Below are 24,336 nucleotides of genomic sequence, written 5' to 3' on the forward strand. Positions count from 1 at the left end.
ACTTTCAGAAATAATATTCATATTTATAAGTCATTGTATATTGGGATAGATTCTTTTCCTATTTCTTTTCACTGCTTTTAAGATTGTAATAGTTTAGTGTTTTCCAAAGACTATACTGAGCCTACAGGATTTTTTTTAATAATCTTTACATTAGAAAAGAGTTCTAAAGCTTTATGTAACCAAGGAGGTTTTCATAGGACTAGTGTTCCAGGGAATCACATTTTGAGAATTACTGCCTTAGGGTCATTTAAGCTGGAAGAGCTTATGCCCACCATTTACCATAACTCTCTGGCTACATTGCTGTTAATTTATTTCTTTCATCATAAACCTGTACTCCCCTTCTCAGCATGAAGTGCATGTATGAGGATGCTCTTGTCTATGTAAAGAAGAAAAGAGCGAGTTTAATTGCTCAATGAAAGTTAACTTGAATTTGGGGAGTAGAAGACTTGGGTTTCAGTTCTACTTCTGGAATCTAGTAAATATGTGACTTGGGACAAGTAAGTCACAGACCTGACTTTGAATAATCAGACCTTTATTTGACTCAACTACAAAATAGGAATAAAATGTTTATAAGGGATGTTGTTAAGTTTGATATGAGATAATACGTATGAAAACATTTCAAACTGTGAACCCTTTAAAACAAGAAGACATAATTCTTTTATAATTAAGTACTTTATATAAATTCAACAGAGTTATGGGATTCCTATATGGTTAAAGCACATTTTTAGTAGTTGACTTTCAACTGTGAAATTAAGTGTATTACAAATGTAGAAACTCCCTGGAATTTCTATAACAAAACCATTTGTTTTGGGTTATTTTTGAAGAAAACAAATGATCAAATTGTATTAAAATTTGATTATTATTATTGTTACATGTATTTTGATTAATATGTAGTATTTGTCTACAATGTCCTGGAAGAGGACTTTCATCTCGTGACACTATTGTCATTACAGCCTTTTTCCTCCCTTTTGATTGTCCAATCATTAACGAGCTGTGACCTTCCAAAACATTGAAGTTACTCACAGCTGTGTAACTCATTCAGTTTCTCTTTGCTGGACTAGAAAAAGGAAGGAGTACTACTGTCTTCTAGTAAAACAGGTTTATACAGCTAATGGAGTCTACGCAGACTCTATCAATGGAAGAACCTGTCAAGAGGAGCACTGTTAGGACGTATAAGATAATTTGTATTGTAAGTACAGCTTTTAATTTTAGTCTTTGTAGCTTTGTGATAAATGTTAAGTGTATGACTCCCCATTTACATTGGTGTTGCTTTTTGAGTGTAAAGTTTTAAGTGATTGCATTCACTTTGGCCCTTGTGACAGCTCCAATGCCACGTTAATATTTTGAATACCATTTTGCCTAAGAAATTTGAATAACAAGTTAATATCTGATCCATCCTAAAAAGTTGGCATCTTGTGGCAAAACACTTTGCAGCATTGATTTTAGCACGATTATAATCCCATCCCAAATCACCATTTTATTGCGTGAATATTTTTAAGACCACAGAGTAAAAAATCAAAGATCACTATATATCATATTCTTTGTTGGACTGTTGCTTTTATCTAGTTTTCTTTACTCCTAAAGATGGCCTCTTTTACCTTTTTTCTCTATGCTTTTTTTTTTTTATATGTTAAGATCTTCCCTGTTCTGAAAAATAAAGCTTTCCTTGATTTGATTACTCTCTCAAATGTTTGGGGAAGGGGAGCTCCATCCACTGCCCTGGTTTTCTCACCACTCACCCATTCATTCCCTGTTCCCTTGCTTGTTTTCACTCTCCTGAAGTCATCTTCTTGAAAGTCTTTCCTTCTCCTCTGTCCTCCTGCTGTGTCTCCATAACAACAATATGTGGATATTGTTTTGTTCTCATCTTGAATTATTCTCTCCCCATGCTTCCGTGATGGCATTAATATCCCCATTTTTATGACTTTTCTCTTTATCTGCATTCTTGGCTGACTTTCTTCTTTCTTGCACATAGCATTCCACCAAACCTTGTCTAAATATCTTTCCTTTAGGCAATCTCATCTTTTCATGGTTGTAAAAGTCATATTCTCAACCAAGAATTTCAAGTAGGCCGGTAGGTCTGACTTCTTGCTGAGTTTCTGGCACAAGACTTCAAATGCCTGCTTGCTGGCTCTCATCCAGTAACTCCAGCCAAAAACAGTTGCATAATTTCTCACACCTATCCTGCTGCATTTTTCTCCTAAGTTCCCTGCCTTAGGTAATGTCACCACCATTCTGTCACTCAAGCATTGTTTCTAGAAGTAAATGAAGAAATGTGTGTGAGCATTGAGCCCAGGAACTATAACAAAGTAAACTGTCAAGATACTCTATTTAGTCATTATCCTTCTGGGAACTTTAGAGTGCTCTTTTAACTCTTATGCCATTTATTAGATTTATTCCATCTATAAATTAAAGAAATTATAAACTCCTTGAAAGCAAAATTTTGTGCATCACTTATGTTCCTTCTTTCTATCCTTCCAGTGGTTTACTAGTATGTATAATAGAAGCTCAGTATTTTAATTTTTTTAACACTTATTAATTATTGAGAGAGAGAGACAGAGAGAGACAGAGCATGAGCAGGGGAGGGACAGAGAGAGAGGGAGACACAGAATCCGAAGCAGGATCCAGGCTTCGAGCTGTCAGCACAGAGCCTGACGCGGGGCTCGACCTCACAAACCGCGAGATCATGACCTGACCCGAAGTCGGGCACTTAACTGACTGAGCCACCTAGGGGCCCCTAGAAGCTCAGTATTTTAAAATTGTAGTTTCAGAAATACCCTGTTTCCAAATTTTAACATAGGTTTCATTCAAGAAGCTTTAGATGTATCTACTGTGTTGCTGGCACTCTTTATACAGCTTTCTAAAGCCAAATGTTGGCTTCTTGGTGATTTTTGGAGTCCGAGTTCTCCCCTGTCCATTTTGTAGCTAGCATAAATAGTTTAAGATGCATATGCACCTAAATATCAAGAAGCTAACTCAGAATTACTCATTTAGGGGAAGTCATTATAGGAGATTAAAAATGAAGCTTCTTTGGGACACCTCCGTGGCTCAGTCGGTTGAGTGTCCGACTTCAGCTCAGGTCATGATCTCATGGTTTGTGAGTTGGAGCCCCACATCGGCTCACTGCTGTCAGCCTGTCAGATCCTCTGTCCCCCTCTCTCTGCCCCTTTAAACAAAATTTTTTAAAAATGAAGAAGCTTCTTCTCAGGGAATTTACAGAATAATGCGAGAGCAAGCCAAAAATACACAGAACAAGTAGAGTCGTCAAGAAACAGACACTAAGATTTAACAGGAGAAAGTTCTAGAGCATCCTAGGGACAGCTAGATGCTGTTTATTTTCCCATCAAGTTTGAATGGTAAAAGGACTAATGATAAGATGTAAACCAAAATATACCAATTTTTAAATCTATGATTTACATAGATTTTGTAAATCTATGAGGTTTACCATAGGGACTATGTCCCAGTGTTTCCCTGCTTTGTATTCCTAGTCCTGGTCATGAGTGGCTTTTTAGCATCATAATAAGGGACTCAGTGCTAGTGATGCTATTTAGTAACTATTTATGTTCACTTTTTGCCTCTCCATTCTTTCCACTGAATGCTGGAAGGTCACTGAAACCTGGGCGAAGTTTCAGACTTTATGTAAGAATTGTTTTCATAGGGGGTGCCTGGGTGGCTCAGTCCATAGAGCATGTGACTCTCGATCTCGGGGTTGTGAGTTTGAGCCCCACGTTGGGTATAGAGATTATTTAAAATAAAATATAAAAAAAAAAGAATTGTTTACATAGTATTTTCACATATTTTCCCAGTCCCTGAATCCACTGCTGTTGTAAAAATTAGATATGTTAATTTTCCAGATGATTTTCAGAGTGAAAACAAAATCAGTGGTTTACAGTATTATCGAAGCAAATTTTGTTATTGTGTTTTTTATGAAAGTGATTTTTTAAAAAGCCATAACAAAGGTTATTGGAGTTGTAAAATACATTCCTAAGTAATTCATGTGTTTGTTGTGTTCATATTCTATGGCAATATATGTTTTTCAAGCTCTGTCATCCAGCATGCTTATCATTGGACTTACTGGGTGGGGAAAAAGGTGAGTGGGAATAATTCTCTGCAATTATATCACAGTTTAATTCTAGTCATTGCATAAAGTCCACTACACTGAAGAGCCTTGTCAGCAGTAGTGATAATGAGTGACACACACAATCTTTGGTCACAGAGCTTCCACATCGTTGTCTGTGCTAGAGATCAAAGCGGATCATTTGCCAGTTAATTATTTGAATGCTGTATTTTCACACGTATTAACTATTCTCATCCCCTCCATAGGACAGAGCTGGGAGGGAAACCCCTGCTCCCTAGGAATGAGGTAGTTAACGATTTCACAACTCAGGAATGCTCTTAGATAAATCATCTCCAAACAGGTACCTAGTTAAGAATGAGAAGTGGGCAAAGGTAAATGGCCCTCGTAGTTTGATCCATGCTTTAACTCAATCTGGGGTTATGCTAACCAGGACTCATACATTGGAATTTAAAGATCTGTAGTAAATACTATTTTAAACTTGTGCCCAGAGCTTTCTTATTTTCAGGCCTTTAAAATTGTACGTTCCCCTGTCACTGTTGGATCTGGTGTTATGAATAACTAGCTTGCTGTGGGGCTTTCGATTCACTGATGCAGGGCGGGATCTTTGCACCTTTGTACATTTTTTAAAAATTGTAAAGGCCACTTTTCCTTATTTTAAATATAGGTTCTCCTTGCTTTGTTGGTGATTGTGTCACTTGGACTGGGCCTGGGGCTTGGACTCAGGCGACAAGAGGAGCAAGGTAACCCCTCAGTGTTTTCTCAACACATTTCCTGATTCCTCCTTTCTCCTCACCTTTACCGTTGAAACTTGTCCCCTCTCTCGAGCCCCCTCTCTCTTGCGTGGAGCAGTCTCATCCAAGGTTTCTTCTTCTCCCACACCGCACTTATCGGGAGCCCACATCTGTGGTTAGCATTATCCAATGTCATTTCTGGACTTCACTCTTTTACCCTCACCCCTTACTCCTTTGAGAGTCATATCATTCCTGTATTTTCCCCTCATTTGTTCTCACCTTCATAGAGTATTTGATAACTGGATCAAAGACTCCTTCTGTCTCAACATCTACTCTAGTCATTCCTACCTGCTGATAAACTTGGCCTCAAAAGTCTTGGTTACTCCCCTCCCAGGACCTCCTGGGAGAAGGTATCACTTTCTTCTTGAAATCTCACTATTTCTTGGCTAGGCAATGACACATTCTTGAAATGTAGTGCAGACTAAAAGCTTCATGTTTCTTTATTTTTCCTCCTGAGAAGCAAAGAAAAAATTGGAGAAAGATGCTGCAACATATCAAAATACATCTTTTTTTGCAATATCTGGTCAATATGAACAATAAATAAATCATTTACAAGCATTGTCTAAGTTTTGTTATGTATTGTTTGGGTACTTTTATTAAGGGGAAGTAGGAGGTCGAACATGAGATCATTTGTTCTCCTTTTTAATTTGGCTGATTAACTTTTAGTTTGACTCCCTTGGGGAAGGTCTTTTTGCTTCTTCATTAGGGAGACTCTTGGTGAGACTGATAAACAATTTTTCAGTTATGTTTTCACTTAAAAATTAACAAACATTCAGTACTCCCAGGATAGCATGGGAACACGGCAGAACTGAAAAGGTGGACCTTACCTGGAAAATTACTATCTTTTTTGAGTCACTTGGCTGTTGTGTTTCTGAATTATAGTACAGAGCTACAGGTTGTGTTTCTGAACTACAGAGCCCTAGGCTTAGATCTAACAAGTGTTTCTGGGCCACTTTAGTAGTATTATTCTGATGTAAGTGTGCACAGAAGTACATCACTTCTTGCTTCTCTTAAATTACGTAAATTAATTGCAAGAGGCACATACTAATCTCTGATTATTTTGGCTGTTTCTCTCACCTCCTTATTTTATTGCACCTACTGGCTGGCTTCCCAGTGTCATTGTTCCTTATTCTTGTCCTTTTATCTCCGTCTGTCAACCCTCATGTGGCACCACCCCCTCCAGGACTTTGGTATTTAACTCCAGCCCCTCCTTTGCCAGCGCTCTTGAAATAGTCACTTCCTCATTCTTTTACCACTGATTCCTAATCCCCAACCCTGGACCATTTTCACCATTCTCCATTCCAGTTAACCTGCTTTTCATAGGCAGTGTGAATTTTAAAAGTAGTTCTTCTAGTTTGAGTTTGTATGTATTCTTTTTTTTTTTTTAATTTTTTTTAAACATTTATTTATTTTTGAGACAGAGAGAGACAGAGCATGAACGGGGGAGGGGCAGAGAGAGAGGGAGACACAGAATCCGAAGGAGGCTCCAGGCTCTGAGCTGTCAGCACAGAGCCCGACGCGGGGCTCGAACTCACAGACCGCGAGATCGTGACCTGAGCCGAAGTCGGACGCGCAACCGACTGAGCCACCCAGGCGCCCCAAAAGAACACATTTATAAGAATACATACAAACTCGGGGCGCCTGGGTGGCTCAGTCGGTTGCGCGTCCGACTTCGGCTCAGGTCACGATCTCGCGGTCTGTGAGTTCGAGCCCCGCGTCGGGCTCTGTGCTGACAGCTCAGAGCCTGGAGCCTCCTTCGGATTCTGTGTCTCCCTCTCTCTCTGCCCCTCCCCCGTTCATGCTCTGTCTCTCTGTCTGTCTCTCTCTCTCTCTCTCTCTCTCTCTCTGTCAAAAATAAATAAAACATTAAAAAATGTGTTCTTTTATGTACACATGCTTTTTACTTACTCTTCAATAATTGAACACTGACTGTATGCTAGGTACTATTCTAATTACTGGGAAACTTCAAAGAGTTTACATTCTAGCATGGAAGGGAGACAATAAAAAAATAAATAAGTCATATATATATATATATATATATATATATATATATATATATATGATAAAGTGCTAGGGAGTAAGTAAAGCTGAAAAGGGGATTATAAAATATTGAGTTGGGGTAGGATTGGGGGTGTATGTGAAATAACTTTTGTAAAGAGCTGAAGAAGTAAGGGAGAAACAGGGATATTTGTGGAGGGACATTCCAGGCGAGAGGAAAAAAAACAAGTGCAAAGGCTTAAGGCAGGAGCTTGCCTGGCAAGTTCATTTAACAAGTAACAAGATCAGTGAGTTCGAACTAAGAGGACAAGAAGGAGGTTGGTCATAAAATGAGATGGACCAAAGGACTGAAGAGAAGCCAAATCAGTGAGGCTGATAGATTGAATATGGCCACAGGCTTTTATTCTGAGAGTGCTGGGAAGTGATTGGAGCAGAGAAATGACATGCTGTGGTTTGCTTTCGGTACACTCATTCAGGCTACTGTGTTTGAATAAATGGCAGAGTGAAACGAGGAGACGTGGGGAACACCAACTGGGAAATTATTGCCATAATCCATACAAGTTTTATGTCTTGAACTACAGCAGTGATTGTAACTGGTGAGACATGTTTAGGTCCTGGATATCTTTGATGTGGTAGATAGATTTTATTGACAGAATGGATACGGAGAAAGAAGAATGACCTCAAGATTTTTGGTAGGAACAGCTGGAAATACAGAAATTCCCTAACTGAGATGGGAAACACTGTAGAAGAAGCTGGTTTGGGGAGAATAATCGGGAGCTCGTTTTTGGACATGTTAAATTTGAAATATTTACTAGATGTCCAAGAGGAAAAACCACGAAGGCAGTTGGATATATGAGGCTGTCTTTTGAAGGGAAGTTCTAGATGGACATACAGTGAGGTGGTTATCAGCATCATATGTGGGACTTAAAGCAATGTGACTGGAACACACTAACCTTACAGAATTGGGAACATGCGGTGGGGGAAAAAACCCACAGATGAAGCCTAGGAAGAATTTGTCAGGAATGTGGGAGGAAAGCCAAGTGATTGTTGTTTCCTAGAAACCATGTGCAGAAAATGTTTCAAAGCAGGTGAGTGAATATAAAAATGTAAAGGCCTTTTGTATAAATGGTATAACACTTTTTTGGTTACTTTTTCACTGAATGTTTCTTAAGATCGATCTACATTGTTATCATGCATCTATTCTTATGCATCTATCTACTTACTACTTAATACTCTTTAGCATGTATCTAATGTACTATTTAACCTATGCCCTCCCCCCAGTGCCTGACTGACGTTAGTTCCTTTACACCACATATATCCTGCAGGTTCCCTTATGGACTTGTGTGAGATTGCTTCATCATCTACCAGGGATAGAATTCCCGGGTCTTAGTGATGAAATTTGGGGGTGATGGAGCGTTTGTGGGGTCTGGAGCTGATGGCCAAGAAAGAATTCTTGAAGATGTCTTTGGTGCAAAAAGGTGATTTTATTAAAGCATGGGGATAGGACCCATGGGCAGGAAGAACTTCACTGGGGTCCTGACCAGTAACTCATTACATACCCTCAGATTGGGAGAGGGTCAAGGATAGAGTAAGTCTCTAAGGAATTTTGGAAGCAGGGTTTCCAGGACCTTGAGGGGCTAGCTGTTACTAGGGAAATGCCATTTATTACCATTTTATAAAACCTCAGTCATGAGACCCTTTAGATGTATATCGGGGGGCCATAAGCTTGGAGTATGATTGCCAGCATATATCTTGGGGCAGTTGGGGTAAAGGAAGCAGACTTATGGGATCCTCAAAGTTGGGATAATGTTATGCCAAGATTCCTTTTTGCCCCTAGCAAAGCATTATCCAGCAGCTGAGCTCCTAGAGGGAGGTCACTCTGCCTGTCTCAAGGACTTGTCAATGGGCTGTAGGCAGTAAGGGAATTTAATTTTTCATTTGCTTTAGTTTCCCGTATTACCATGGCAAGCACTTAAACCCCTTTCCTTTGTTCTTGGGTAGCCAGGAGTGTCCGAGGAATATCACACATATTCCACCTGGGTGTGTGTGTGTGTGTACCAACCTATATTTTGCCTTCAGCTTGCCCCAAGCTCCCTCATAATCAGGGTTTGTATTTTAACTCAGTTGAGTAGCCCCAGATTGCTTCCTAGAATGGCTGCTACAGCCTACTCTGTCTTTACCATGTATCCCCACCAACTCTTGGCATTCTCTGGCTCTCTCATTTTTGGCAGTGTAAAGTTAGGTATAGAGTGATATCTTTTATTTTAATTTTTGTTCCTCTGTCCTGCTGCTCTGATCTGTGTTGTTTGCTCTCTTAGTTTTCTCTCTTTGTTTGCTCTCATATACCTATGGTTGTTATTTCGCTAGACTCTCCATTGTGTTGGATCTCATAGTTTTTGGATCTCTTTGTGTTACTTCCTCATTTTGCTAAAGAACATCTTTAGTAGTTTCCTAAAATAGGATGCATATGAGATTTAACTTGAGTTCTTACCTATATAAAGATATCTTCATCACCCTAACTTAACACTTAATGGTTTGGCTAGATACTGAATTCTGAGATGAACATAATTTTCCTTTAAAAAAAATGAAGACATTGCTTTCCTATCTTCTAGGTTCCAGTATTGCTTTTAAGAAATTTGATACCATTCTGACTTGTGATCTTTTACAGATTGCTTATGATTTTTCTCCGTGAGCTTTCAAGATCACTTTATTCCTGTTGAGCTCTTGGTGTGAGTTTTGCCCTGCGAAATGTTGATGTAATAATTTAAGCTTTTCAGTTCTGGTGAATTTTATAATGTGAATTCTTTAATAATATCATCTCCACTTTCTTTGTTTTCACTTTTAGGTACCACATTCCTGTTTTAAGGTCAACTAAGTAATAGCCTTAATTACATCTGCAATGTCTCTTTGCTGTGTAAAACAGCATAGCATATTCAGTCTTGGGGATTAGGGGAACAAATCATGTTGGGAACCATGATTCTGCCTACCACAACCCCTCTACTGAATTTTTCATTACCGCTCTTATGTTTTTATTTCTCATGTTTTTATTCCCAGGATGTTATTTCTCTTTTTTAAATTATAGCTTTCTTTCTTATTTCATGGATACAATGTTGTCTCTTCACAGGATCTCACCATTAGCTGTGCGTGTGTATATTTGTGTTTAACTCTTCCATTCCTTGCATTGTTTCCTTTTCAATCAAGCTTTTCTTTTTCCTTTTCTTTCTTTCTCTCTTTCTTTCTTTCTTTCTTTCTCTTCTTACTTGTTTTGGTCTATGTTTTTATGTTGGATATTATCTTGCCATTCTCAAATGTCTGGTAACCATCTGTTCACGTTTGTGAATATGGCGTGTTCCTCTTTTCTCCTCGTAGCTATCCTCTGTGTCTGCCTCTGTGAGGAAAGCTACTTTTCCTAAATTTCTCCAGATTATGAGCCTTCAATGTGAAGACAGAAGTGGGGTGGATAGTTGCTGCTCCAGCTCCAGACTTTCACCCAATTCCGCTACATTTAGCCTCTGCCGGTGCCTCCTACCTTCACCTAATGGTGCCTGGTATTTCTGAGTCTGGGACCTCTCTGGAGTCCTATGGAAAAATCGCTTATTATTTATCACTTTGCACTGATGAATCATACAGCGCAATAACAAAATACCTGTTTGACCTACAGAGGTCAGAGGTCTGTACTAGGTACCTCTTCTGTGTGCTTCATCCAGCTCTGAGATACCGGATAACTCCTAAGCACTGGTTTTCTCATTTCCTCTACTCTGCAGGCAGTTGCAGGAAGAAATGCTTTGATTCTTCATTCAGAGGACTGGAGAGCTGCCGGTGTGATATGGAATGTAAACAGCGGGGTGACTGTTGCTGGGATTTTGAAGACACCTGTGTGAAATCAAGTATGGACTCTGAGGATAAGTTCATTGTAACATGTTGGTTGTGCTTTCACGAATGCACGTCTGATGTGTGTTAGTTTTCTAGGGCTGCCATAACACAGAAACTGGGGAGGGGGAGACTTAACCCACAGAAATTCATTTTCTCACAGTCCCAGAGGCTAGAAAGCCGGGATATAGCTGTTTTGAAGGTTGGTTCTTTCTAAGGGCTACGAGGGAGAATCTGTTCCTTGCCCCTCTCCTAGCTGGTGGGTTGCTGGCAGTCACTGGCAGTTGTTGGTTTGTGGTAGCGTAACCCCAAACTCTGCCTCCGTCTTCACGGAGAGTTCTCTTGTGTCTTCGCAGTCTTCCCTGTGTGTGTGAGTTCATGTCCAACTTTCCCCTTTTTATAAAAATACCAGTCGCACTGGATAGGGCCCACACTAAGGACCTCATTTTAACTTGAGTGTCTACAGAGATCTTTTTCTAAGCAAGGTCACATTCATGACATTGGGGGCTAGGACTCCAACATTTTGTGGGGACATTATTTAACTCATAACAGCTTGTGTATGGGATCTATGATTACCATTCCCCCCTTTACAGTACTAAACATAGAGTCCACACTTGATCTGATTGAGGTTGAGGAGTACTAGTCTCTAGCAGACAAGATGCTGTGTATGTTGCATGGAGTACAGATGTCACAATGGAGTTTCACTATGACTCAAGTTAATCATCTTAGTTTCATTGGCAGTGGCTCTTAGATTTTAGGATGCATAAGATTCACTTGGAAAGCAGAATCATCTTGGTGATTCTGATGCCAGTGCTCCACAGAACGCAACTTGAAAAACACTATTCTCTGGGGAGAAGAGACCGTTCACAATGTTTAATTTTTTAAGAAACCAGCGACGGCATGTGCATACGGGGGTGGCTAGTGATTCAAGGAGAGTAAGACTGGAATAACAGAACTCCTTACATTACGCTTTCTGAAAAGGATAAGAGGGAAGGGATAACGTACTGTAGATAAGATGTGTATTCCCTTTACTAAACCTTTCCCAGTATTTTCTAATAATAAGTGAAGGGCAATGAAGAACTTCGTGCACAATGGAAGCACACAGCAGTTACCTGTTCAATGCATTTGTCTCCGCACAGGGCTGATGTTGATTTTAGACACTGACTCCTAGCAGGTGGCACTAGGAAACAACGGCGGTGCAGTCTCTTGCTGTTTTTAGCCCAGATGTTTATTTACACTGATGTCATAACTGAGCACATAGCCTGGGAGAACAGCAAGGGCATGGCGGAGGCTCATCCACCAGTTCTGTCACCCTCAGCTGCGAGGTGCCCTGACCTCCCTACATCCTTACCCACCTGACCGTGTTCCTGCTATTTCTGTTGTCACTGCCTCTTCCTTGCTGCCTGTCCTTAGACAAAACTGCTCTCAGGTGGCAACAATCATTCAGGCATAACGGTTCATCGCTGTTGGGAACTCCTATTTCCCAATAGGGTAGGGTGGGTGGGGACAGAGCCAGTGTTCAGAGTTTCTCCAAACTCAGAGGTGTACCTGCTAGGTGGATCAGAGCTGCTGCTTGAAAGACTGCACCCGTGCCAAATGAAGAAAAGCGGTGGATAGCCCCTTGTTTGTCTTACATATTCTCATTTATTAGGGCGATAAGCCAAGACTTTGACTGCCCAGTAATACAGGGACAAACGCATGGAATTCATGTTTGATATTGGATACTTACAAGAAGTTAAATGCTGGCAACCGAACTGTGTGATTTTACAGCTCAAATATGGACATGCAATAGATTTCGTTGTGGGGAGACCAGACTAGATTCCAGCCTCTGCTCTTGTTCAGATGATTGTCTGCAGAGGAAAGACTGCTGTGCTGACTATAACAGTGTCTGTCAAGGTAAGCAGAGGAGATTGAACCATTTGCCTCCACGGGTTCAGTGACCCCAGAGCTGACTGGTCTAGGCTGCATAAACGAAAACGAGTCAGAGAATCTTGAGCTACTCCACGTAGAAGAAATGGCCAGTGTGTTTACCGTGGGAAGAAATGCGGCTTGTGTGCTGTAGAGAGAGGGAGCTCATAACATAGGGACTACAGAAAAGAAGAGAAAGGTGAAAGTTCTGTATTTCTTGGTAAGGCAAGGTTTCTCTAGTCCAATGACTATGATAGAAATACTTGTGGTTTGAGACACCAGATGGCAGATCCTAAAGTTAAAACATGAGGAAAGAGATTATCTGGCTTGTATATCAGTCTGTTAAACCAATGTTACTGTTGAAACAGCTGTGTCCTGACTGGTTAAATTGCTGATTAAAGACCATGAGAGAGTTAATGCAGAGCCAAGATTAGGATACAGGTTCAACTCCTGATTCCAGCTCTAAGTGAGATACTGTAGATTTTTTTTAATTACTAATCCCTCTGAACACCTAATGAAATTTATGAAAAGTGAGCATAAACACACAGCAACAAAATTGCTTCAAGCTATCAACCTTTTTTTCATAATGCCACACCCGATAAGAGGACTAGGAGGAAGATGTTATAGAAGAAACATTAACTGTAATCTCTTAGTAGAAAATAGGTTTTGCACTAATGGATGAATCAGTTTTTATTACAAAATGTAATTTAAAACCAACTAAAAAGAGCTATCAAAAAAAGAAAAATAAAAGCCTGAAATGGTAACTTCTTTTTCAAATAATTATTGCTTGACATTTAGTATTGTATCATTAAAAATTCTGCTACATTCACAAAGGCAAGCATAATTTCTTGCTTGCTTATTTCTATAAGTTCACTGACCACACTGCCTCTGACCTCTATATTTTCCCAGCTTTTACCCCAAATATATAACTTTTAACTTTTTATCTCAAGACTGGTCCTCAGGTCATATGGTAAAATTTCCTGCTGAATTCCTTGCACAATATTGTTCAAACTTAATAGATACAAAAATAATTGTTTAGCAGTGTAGAAGTTTACTACCACCACTAATTGGGCACTTTGATGGAGTTAATTTCATCATTTCAGCTTATTTTTCAAAATAAATGTAAATGTGTTCTTACTGTAAGGAGTCAACATTTTGTTTAAAGAGGTTACATGATTTGTGCCAAAATTAAATCTTTAAGCAGTAGCTTGAAGGCATTCGAATAATTTTGGAAGAAACCAGCCAGTTACTCTTACATTTTAAGTTTGGAATTTTAAAGATTTTATGATAAACTTCTAACACATGTACAGAACAGAATAGTATGGTGATCTCCCCATATGTCTGGCACCTAGCCCCAGCAATTATCAACTAATGGCCAGTCTTGTCTCATCTTGACAAAGTATAATTTTCAAAAGATAAAAACACAACTCTCATATAAATGTAATGTGAACATGTCAAAGAGTAATTAGCTCATTCATGAGATAACCAACTGGAATGTTCAGTTGGCTTAAAGAGAATGAAAGAGACTAAGTATATATAGTATGGAAAGAATGTTAGAATGAGGTAAAAAGTACTGTAACTTTTGGTGGGATAGAAATGATTTGCATTTCTACAGGAAAATTTCTTTGTTATCAGACAAGAATCAGTTATGTTGCTATCACTTTTCTACCAATTAACTGCTATTGTTACTGTGAAGTAAGATAAATGGTAAAGAATAAGCTAAATAAAGGTATACATTCCTAGGTAATTAGATAATCCATTTGATTAGATAACGTCCATTTTAGATAATTCCCAGAATGATATTAAAATGAAGTTTAGTGATCAGTCCTCCTTTTGCTTATCTTCAAGTTTTGGATTTTGTTTTTCTTAAAAAAAATGTAATTTTATCCACCCCAGCTTTTCTCCCTAAATTTTAGATTATTTCTAAGTAAATCCTAGAGTTAATATTCATCTGTAAATATTTTCAGGACATATCTAAAAAATGTAAGTATTTAACAAAATTATAATACCATTAATAGATCTAAAAATATCAATTGTTGTTTGTTGTCATCAAATATCCACTGTTCTGATTTTTCTGCTTGTTTCATAACATTTTTTAAAAAGATTGTCTGAAGTAGGATCCAAATAGATTCCATACATTACAAGTGGCTGATGTATTTCAAGTCCTTTAAAAGTAGGTTCTCTTTCTTTTTTTCCCCTTGCAATTTACGTGTTGGAGGAAAAGGGCCATTTGTTCTAGTTTTCCAGTCTGAGCTTTGTAGACTGCATCCCCTGTAACTTAAGCAGTTTGTCATCTCATTTCCTGAAAATTGGTAGTTGCAATCAGAATCAGACGACTGTTCAGATTCAGGTGCTATTTATTTATTTTTTTATTTTGCAAGTATACTCCGTAGACGGTGGTATTACTTCCATCAAGAGGCACATCTTGACTGCTTGTCACCTTTTCTGGGATGTTAGCCATTGATGATCTTGCGTATATCCATCAAGGGGTGCAAGTGATGACATTTATGCACTATCATTTCTACTTCATTAATCAGCTGGAATGTTCTATAAACAGAAACATTTATGAAGTCAAATTTTTTTAGTTAAGATCTTTGTTCAGGTTTTCCCAGTTGATATCAATTATTCTCATTGGCTGCTTCTGCCCACCCCCCACCCCCCACCATGATTTCTTTCCTCCTTTCTTTAGATGGTATATCTGTATTTGTTAAACTCATTTTTTCTAATTGTCCCTTTCCAGTTAAATGAATCTCCTTTGTTTTTCTTGGTAAAGATGAGCTTCTTGATATTCAGTCTGTGCAAATATCTGGACGCACTGACCTTTTCACCATGTGGAATAACACTTAACATGTTCTGGTGGAATTAAATCATTGGAATAACATGGACTAAGTAGTTTGGAAAGATCAAGGTCATTGAACATTTGTTCTTTTTTTTATGGTGTAGTTGTCTAAAGATTTTGATCTTACATTTTTTTAGGAGAAACCCCATGGGTGAAAGAAGAGTGTGGCACAGCCCAGCCGTCTCAGTGTCCAGAAGGGTGAGAATAAGGGCAGTTTTTATTCTCCTTTAACAGATGGCACATGGAATGTAGTTGAGACACAGGGTGGAATTTCCTCCACTATATTTATATTTCAAAACAATAAAGTTAAGAAACGATGAGGATTCTTCTGACTTCAAACTCAGAGTTTTGTCTACAAAGCATTTTTAAATTAATTTTTTTATATTCATGTCTTACAACAATGACTTAAAAAGATTTGCTGAACTATTACATACTGACATTCCCAAGGTCCTATGATCAGGACTGGAATTTAGATCTGAATTACTCCAGCCAGAACTCTTCTCTATTCACATCCCGGTACCTCGAATTTATGCTTACTGAGGGGAGGGGAAGAAGTTTGCCCATGGAAGGCCTCACAAGGAAAGGTAGACCTTGAAGGATGAGGAGGACTCGTTATGTGTACCTGCGTGATGAACATGTGAGGTAGAACCCCTCGCTGACCCCTCCTATGCATCTCCTCCACACATTTGGGGTGGCTGCTACTGGACTTTTCCCAATCCTGGAAACATGCCCACAGCATGTCCCAGTCAGGATGGATTTCTTCTCCAGTGGCCCCTTATGCCCGTCCCCTACTTCATTCTGGCCCAAGCAGTGGGAGGAAGATGATGAGGTAGAAGAAAAAAGGAGTACCTGGCTATAGGAAGAGTTAGTGCAGTCATTTTTAGATAACATTATTTTATATAAAAAATGTGTGTGGATCATGTCTGTTTTTGTACCATGCCACTTTGGTTTACCCCAGTCCTCAGATCCAGTTGCCCAGTTCAGCAGCATCCAGGAGGAAGAGCCAAGAATTTAGAATAAAAAGGATACTTGAGTTTGACTCCTGGTCTTGCCCCTGAGACTCTGCACTAGTCACTTCTCTGAACTTCATCTATAAAATTATAGTAGAGGGGCGCCTGAGTGACTCAGTCAGTTAAGCGTCCAACTTTGGCTCAGGTCATGATCTCACAGTTTGTGGGTTTGAGCCCTGCATCAGGCTGTCTGTTGACAGCTCAGAGCCTGGAGCCTGCTTGGGATTCTCTGTCTCCCTCCCTCACTCACGTTCCGTCTCTGTCTCTGCCTCTGTCTCTCTCTCTGTCTCTTTCAAAAAATAAACATTAAAAAATTTAAAGTTGTAGTAGTAGTAATAATAATAATAACAATAATAATGCCAAGTTCAGAAGATTTCATGTGAGAATTAAGTCAGCATCATCATCAGTGCGGATCCTGCTTAGGATTTTCTCTCTCTCCCTCTCTTTCCGTCCCTCCCCCACTCATGCTCTCTCTCTTTCTCAAAATAAATAACATCAAAAAATAAATCTTTAAAAAGGGAAATAAAAAAACATGGTAATTGTCTTAATGTGCTTTCTAAGGATTTTCTAATTTACAAAATTGTAAGTAGTACAGACGTCTTTGTTTTTGTTTTTTTTTACAATAAAAACATGTACTAATTCTGTTTTCCACTTTCAGATTTGAATTGCCGCCAGTTATTTTGTTTTCCATGGATGGATTTCGAGCTGAATATTTGCAGACCTGGGATACTCTCCTACCTAATATTCATAAACTGAGTAAGTCCTCCACAACCACAGGCACACAAACGATGAGGACACCTAGTTAGCCATCCTGTAGATGTGCACCTTTCTTCCTGACCTTCCATATTAGTAGTTTGTCTTCTCCCAGGACCTCTGGAGATCCTGAGGACTTCACCGCTCAGGATACCTAGTTTCATACTTTTGGCTCCTCCTCTTTTTTGACGCATGCTCATCTTTTTGTTTGTTTCTTGTGATTCGTTTTGTATTTGAATATAACTTCATCCTATGGAAATCTGTTCACATATAATGTCTCAAAAGCGGTGTTTGTCAGACTTGGGTTCTGGGTCTTAGCAACAAGCATATGACCAGCAAGGACATGATCCTGAAAGAGTCTGAATGGCAGAGCAGAGTCAGCACATCATACGCTCCAGAAGGCAAAACGTCTAGTATCTCTCTCTGGTTCTGGAATGAAACTGCCTGGAACCTGGCTTCACCACTTATTAGCTGTGAGACCTTGGGCAAACTTATCTCATCTATTGGCGCTCTTTCTCTCCAGCTGTAAAATGGTCACTTCCTACCTGATGCAAATACTGTGAGAATGTATATGTGGTACACACTGAATGGTTTTAAACTGTGATTGTAATTATTGTTTCTGTTATCATCTTTATCAGGATGTGACGCTTCTTTCTAGGACACTTGGCCTTCATACAATTTTATAAAGTTATTAATAAGGAGAAATTAAGTACCTATGGATACAGAGCCAAGAAGTGTATCAGAGCATGGTTGGAACCAGAGGGTTGGTTCCAGAGTCTGTATTCTTCACTGCCTGACAATTCCTTTCTTTCTTCCCCCTTCTACTAGGCCTTCTTTTGCCTCTAAGGTTCTCAAAGTTTATCACAATTTTACTGGAAGCCTGTTTTTATTTTTCTCCAAATTATTAAAAAAGAGCTGTTTGAGCCTGAGTAAGTCAATTACCTCATCTGGGTCTTCGTTTCTTCATTTGTAAAATGAGAGGATTAACTTTATGGAATTCCACTGTTAATTCCAGCTCTAAAATTCCATGACTCTAGAGAGACGAACTGCTTCCCCCTACAACACAAGATACTTTGTCTCTTCAGCTTTTTTCTTATTCCCTGAGGCAGAACTACAGCAAAGACATTGAGAGTTTGGGGCTCTGACCGAATTAGCTTCAAATTCAGGATTTGTCGTTTAACTGCTGAGTTACTTTGGCCTGGAAAGTTGATTAACACTTCCCAGTTTGTATTTCCTCATCTGAATTTTCCTTGACAATCGGGATATCCAATTCTGTATCCAAAAGGGAATTTAGCTAGCCAGGCTGAACCGAACCCCTTCTGAAGGGGAATTATTTGATTTGCTCATCCCACTCAGGGTTGGAAATGACACAAATGAAACATTGGGCCATTGAGAATGTTCCCTTTTTAAAGCTTAATATGTATTTTTTAAGTCATGCAGACAACATTTGATTCTTTAATGTGTAGACATCACTAACTAGGTCTACCAAGGCAAATGGGCTGTTAGTTTCCAGGAGGCCTGATTAAGAATAGATGTGAATGAGACTTAGGATTAGGACTTCCTGGGAAAAGTAGGCTTGAGGTGAGGTGTGTGACAACAGACATCACTTTAAGGAAGTCTAGAACCCCATCTCCAGTATCCCAAGAAGCTGCCTGAGTTGGGTGACAGCGGTCTGGGAAGCTGAACATGAACTAATACCACAGCACAGTGAGTCATATTGGTGACTTACAAGGACTCAGACTCAACTCTAGTGAGAGGACAAGGTCATTATCTTGTCTTAGTGTGGGTGGGGACAGGAAAAAAAGGGTCAGGCCCAAGAACAGCAGACTGTCAGGTGAGATGGAAGTGATTCGACTTGCACCACAAGTCAGGCTTCCTGGAAAGTTAGGTAGGAAATTGGGGATAGATTAAGGCTAGTAGTAACAGGTGTATCTGGCAGGCAACATTTGTAGATTTTTGAAGATCAGAGTTAGTTAGCAAAGTTTACTTTCACAAACAATAGAATTCTTAACTTCTCCATAGCAGATGCCGTTTGCTGTCTGCTGCCTCTTCCTCCTCCCCCTCTTCCTCTTTCTTTCTTCTTTTTAATTTTATTGTGGTAAAAATACTTAGGAGATATAACCACTTAACAGACTTTTAAGTGTATAATGAAATATTGTTATCTATAGGCCCAAGGTTGTATAGCAGATCTCTAGAATTTATTCATCTTGCGTAAATGAAATTTTATACCCATTGATTAGCAACTCTCCATTTTTTTCCTCCCCACAGACCCTGGAAATCACCATTCTATTCTTTGTTTTAAGACCTTGACTCTTTTAGATCTCATATAAGTGGAATTATTTGTATCTGTCTTTCTGTAACAGGCTTATTTCATTTAATGTCCTCAAGATTCATTTATATGGTTTCATTTTTTTAAGGCCAAATCAAGTTCCATTGCATATATACACCACTTAAAAATCCATTTATCTATTGATGGACATTTAGGTTGTTTCCACATCTTGGTTATTGTGAATAGTATTGCATTGAACATGGGGGTGTTAATATCTCCTCAAGAACTTGATTTCAATTATTTTGGATAAATATCCAGAAGTAGGATTGCTGGATCATATGATAGTTGTATAACTTTTTTATTCTCACTGTCAGTGCACAAGGGTTGCACTTTCTCCACACCCTCACTAACACATGTCTTTTGTGTTTCTGATAATAGCCATCCTAACAGGTGTGCAGTGATATCTCATTGTGGTTTTGACTTGCATTTTCCTGATGTTTAATGACATTGATCATCTTGTATGTATTGGTCATTTGTAGGTCTTCTTCAGAGAAGTATCTATTCAAGTCCTTAGCCTATTTTTTAATTGGGTTATTAGTTTTTTTTTCTATTGAATTGTAAGAATTTATTATCTATTTTAGAAGTCAACTCCTTACCACATATATGGTTTGTAAGTATTTTCTTCCATTCCGTATGTTGTTTCTGTTGATGGTTTCCTTTGCTATGCAGAAGCTTGTTAGTTTGATGCAGTCCCATTAGTTTATTTTTGCTTTTGTTGCTTGTGTTTTTGGTGTCATATTCATGAGATCATTACTAAAACCAATATCACAAATCTTTCCTCCTCTTTTCTTGTAAGATTCTTGAGTCTTTAGTTCATTTTGAGTTAGATATTGTTTATGGTATATGAAAGTGTCCTTGCCTAGTTCCTAATTTTACTGGAAAAGCTCTCAGTTTTTCTTAGTTGTGGGCTTTCCATACATGACCTTTACTATGTTGAGGTAATTTCCCTCCATTTCTAGTATGTTGAGAGTCTTTATCATGAAAGAGTATTGAACTTTATCAGATGCCTTTTCTGCATCTATTTAGATGATCATGTGATTTTTATCCTGTATTTTATTAATGTGGTATATCACATTAATTGATTTTCATATGTTGAGCCATATTTTATCCCAGGGATAAATTCCACTTGGTCATGGTGTGTGATTCCTTTAATGTACTGTTGAATCCAGTTTCCTGGTATTTTGTTGAAGATTTTTTTCATCTATGTTCATCAGGGATATTGTCCTGTAGTTTCCTTTTCTTGTGGTGTCTTTGTCTGGTTTTGGTATCAGGGTAAATGCTGTCTTCATAAAATGAGTTTGGGACAGTTTTCTTCTCTTCAGTTTTTTGGAAGAGTTTAAGAATGATCTCCATTGATTCTTCTTGGTTTCATATGAATGTTTATTTTTGAGAGAGACAGAGACAGAGACAGAGCATGTGAGGAGGAGAGGCAGAGAGAGAGGGAGACAGGATCCAAAGTGGGCTCTATGCTGATAGCAGAGAGCCTGATGAAGGACTCCAACTCACGAACCATGAGATCATGACCTGAGCTGAAATTGGACCCTTAACTGACAGCTCCCTAGGAGCCCCGTGCATTAATTTGTCTTTAAATACTTGAGAGAATTCATCAGTAAAGCCTTGTAATCCTAGACTTTTCTCTGGAGAAGGTGTAGTCTAGCTAAAGATTTGTTAATTTTATCTTTTCAAAAAACCAACTTTAATTTTCTTGACTTTTACAAGTACTTTTCTTACAAGTATTTCTCTTTGTTTCCTTTATGTCTGCTATAATCTTTATTGTTTCCTTCCTTCAGCTAACTTTGGATGTAGTTTGTTCCTTTTCTTCTTTGAGTTGTAAAGTTAGGTTGTTTATGTAAAATTTCTTTTTTAATGTAGCTGTTTGCTGCTATACACTTCCATCCTCGTACTGTTTTTGCTGTATCTGTCAGCTGTTTCACCTACTACGCATTTAGTTTTCTGCTCTTTCTTAGAGTTTATAGTTTCTTTTTTAAATTTTTTTAATGTTTATTTATTTTTGATAGGGACAGAGACAGAATGAGAGTGGGTTAGGGGCAGAGAGAGAGGGAGACATAGAATCCGAAGCAGGCTCCAGGCTCTGAGCTGTCAGCACCAGAGCCCGATGCGGGGCTGGAACTCACTGAGCTGTGAGATCATGACCTGAGCCGAAGTCGGACACTCAAGCGACTGAGCCACCCAGATGCCCCAAGTTTATAGTTTGTAAGGATATGTGTTTATTCTATTTATGTTTCCAGATTTTTGGGGGGTTGGTACTTCCTTTTTGAAAAAGTTCTTTAAAGAGTAAAATACACAAATGATAAACTTTTAAAAATGATATTAAAATGTATATAGTAGAATAACAACAACCAACTAACAAACAAAAAAAACTCTTTCCAGATTTTTCTAGCTTTATCTCTGCAGAAGCATCTACTCTTGTTGGCTTCTTGTGTATCCTTCCTTCCTTTATGATTTAGATTATTAAGTTCTAGAAGAAACAATTATAGAATTTTTTGCTTTCTGTGAGCTGTTCTACAACAGCTCTTGTTCAAAGGCAGGTGATCCAAAATTGTAGCATGAGTCATGGATAGTCCGCAGGTGTGTCCTATTTGGGACATCCCAACTAATGTCATGTTTTTACATTACTGGTAGCTTAGTTTGTATTTTATTTTATACTCCATGACTTAAGGCATTTAAGAATTTGATTACATCACCCATGTTTGAAGGAAATAAAAAGAAAAACTGACTTTAATATTTCTGTTTATTGTATGCTTCCTCCCCCACTTAAATTCTTTTAATTATATAAGAGAATTGGATCTCATTTTATTTTCTTATTGTATGACTTCTTAAAAATAATAAATGTTGTCTTTCTCTGGTTAAGTATGAGACTTATGGTAGTATTGACTGAAAAAAAAGGTTATTTTAATCTTTAATTATACTTAGAAATCAAATCCTAGGGCAGGCCTCAAACTTAGGTACATCAGAACCACTTTGGGTGGCTTGCCACAAATGTTGATTTTTTTTCCAGATCTCTTTTCTTCATCTTCTACTTACCCCTCCATTCCTACCAGAGTCCTATTTAGTAAACTTGATATGGAGCCTAAGAAGGTTCTGAAGGAGATAATCCCTAGGTCATATTGGAAACACTGCATATTGGACCAACTCCAAGCCTATTTGAGAAAACTTTCATTGTTTCCAACTATAAACTTTGTAACTTTCTGGACAACAATCATTTTTGCTTTTTGTTTTAACCTAAATAAAATCAATAATGGTGAAGCTTTCTTTTAGAATTTGAGTTGACAGTATTTTGAAATGGAAAATTTCTTATCCTTCACCGTTGGAGAGGAAATAGCAATGCTGGAGTGGTTCTGACCTTGAGTGGTGTTATTGCACAGATCGAAAACAGCAGAACATTTGAAAGCAAAGTTGATGCCGCACTTTGTGGAAAACAGATCACAGGAAACTTCACTGATCAAATGGAAACTGTACTGAAAATAATAAGTAGTAAAGTTATTTACTACTTATTTTATAAATGTTACTACGTGACATAGGCTTATGCTCGTATATAGGGCAAATTCCTTTTCAGTTACCTAGATAGTTGTGTTGACTTTTGTTATATTGGATGCTGTCACATAAGAACTATTAGCTGGGATGAAAATGTTATATAGAAATTCTCATCATAATGACCTGGGTCAGAAAGAGAGGAGCAACACAAACATACAAAGCTGGTGGCAGTGTGTAATTTGGGGTATGCTTAGCTGAATGATCCCCAAGATGTGGCTCATGGACAAAATGTGGCCCACTCTATTTTTGTGTGGCCTAGTAAATGCTAAGAATTGTTTTACATTCTTAACTGGTTGAGAAATAAAGAAGAGAATATTTAGTCATATGTACAAATTACATGGAATTCAAATTTCAATGTCCACAAATAAAGATTTATTGGAGGACAGCCATGCTTATTTGTTGGTGTAGCATCTATGGATGCTTTTGGCCTCAATAGCTGAATTCAGCTGCTATAACAAGGAACATATGGACTTACAAAGCCTAACATTTATGATCTGGCCTTTATAGAGAAATGTTGTAGAGTCTTTCACTTCTCTATTAAAAACGGACATTCCTTAGAATGTAGGAATTGTAGGCATCAGAATTTCAACCTTTTTGAAATCAAGGAATCGATCCCATTTACAGTTGCACAAAAAACCATAAAATACCTAGGAATAAATTTAACCAAGGAGGTGAAAAATCTATACACTGAAAACTGTAGAAAGCTTATGAAAGAAATTGAAGAAGACACAAAAAAATGGAAAAAATTCCATACTCCTGGATAGGAAGAACAAATATTGTTAAAATATCGATACTACCCAAAGCAATCTACATATTCAATGCAATCCCTATCAAAGTAACAACAGCATTCTTCACAGAGCTAGAACAAATAATCCTAAAATTTGTATGGAACCTGAAAAGACCCCGAATAGCCAAAGCAATCTTGAAAAAGAAAACCAAAGCAGGAGGCATCACAATCCCAGACTTCAAGCTATACTACAAAGCTGTAATCATCAAGACAGTATGGTACTGGCACAAGAGCAGACACTCAGATCAATGGAACAGAATACAGAACCCAGAAATGGACCCACAAATATATGGCCAACTATGCTTTGACAAAGCAGGAAAGAATATCCAATGGAATAAAGACAGTCTCTTCAGGAAGTGGTGCTGGGAAAACTGGACAGCGACATGCAGAAGAATGAACCTGGACCACTTTCTTACAC

General features: G+C 38.4%; 1 protein-coding gene across 1 annotated transcript in view; it reads left to right on the forward strand.

Moving 5' to 3' along the window:
* The first annotated feature begins 1,066 nt into the window (after positions 1 to 1,066).
* Positions 1,067 to 24,336, forward strand: part of ENPP3 (ectonucleotide pyrophosphatase/phosphodiesterase 3) — a 74,838-nt gene continuing 51,568 nt past the window's right edge. The window contains exons 1-6 of the mRNA XM_042937407.1: positions 1,067 to 1,189; positions 4,743 to 4,818; positions 10,632 to 10,754; positions 12,508 to 12,633; positions 15,622 to 15,682; positions 17,153 to 17,250. Coding sequence (XP_042793341.1) covers positions 1,112 to 1,189; positions 4,743 to 4,818; positions 10,632 to 10,754; positions 12,508 to 12,633; positions 15,622 to 15,682; positions 17,153 to 17,250 — 562 coding nt within the window. The 5' untranslated portion in view covers positions 1,067 to 1,111. The remainder of the gene's footprint in view (positions 1,190 to 4,742; positions 4,819 to 10,631; positions 10,755 to 12,507; positions 12,634 to 15,621; positions 15,683 to 17,152; positions 17,251 to 24,336) is intronic.

Source organism: Panthera leo, chromosome B2 (assembly GCF_018350215.1).
Source record: "Panthera leo isolate Ple1 chromosome B2, P.leo_Ple1_pat1.1, whole genome shotgun sequence".
NCBI classification, from domain to species: domain Eukaryota; kingdom Metazoa; phylum Chordata; class Mammalia; order Carnivora; family Felidae; genus Panthera; species Panthera leo.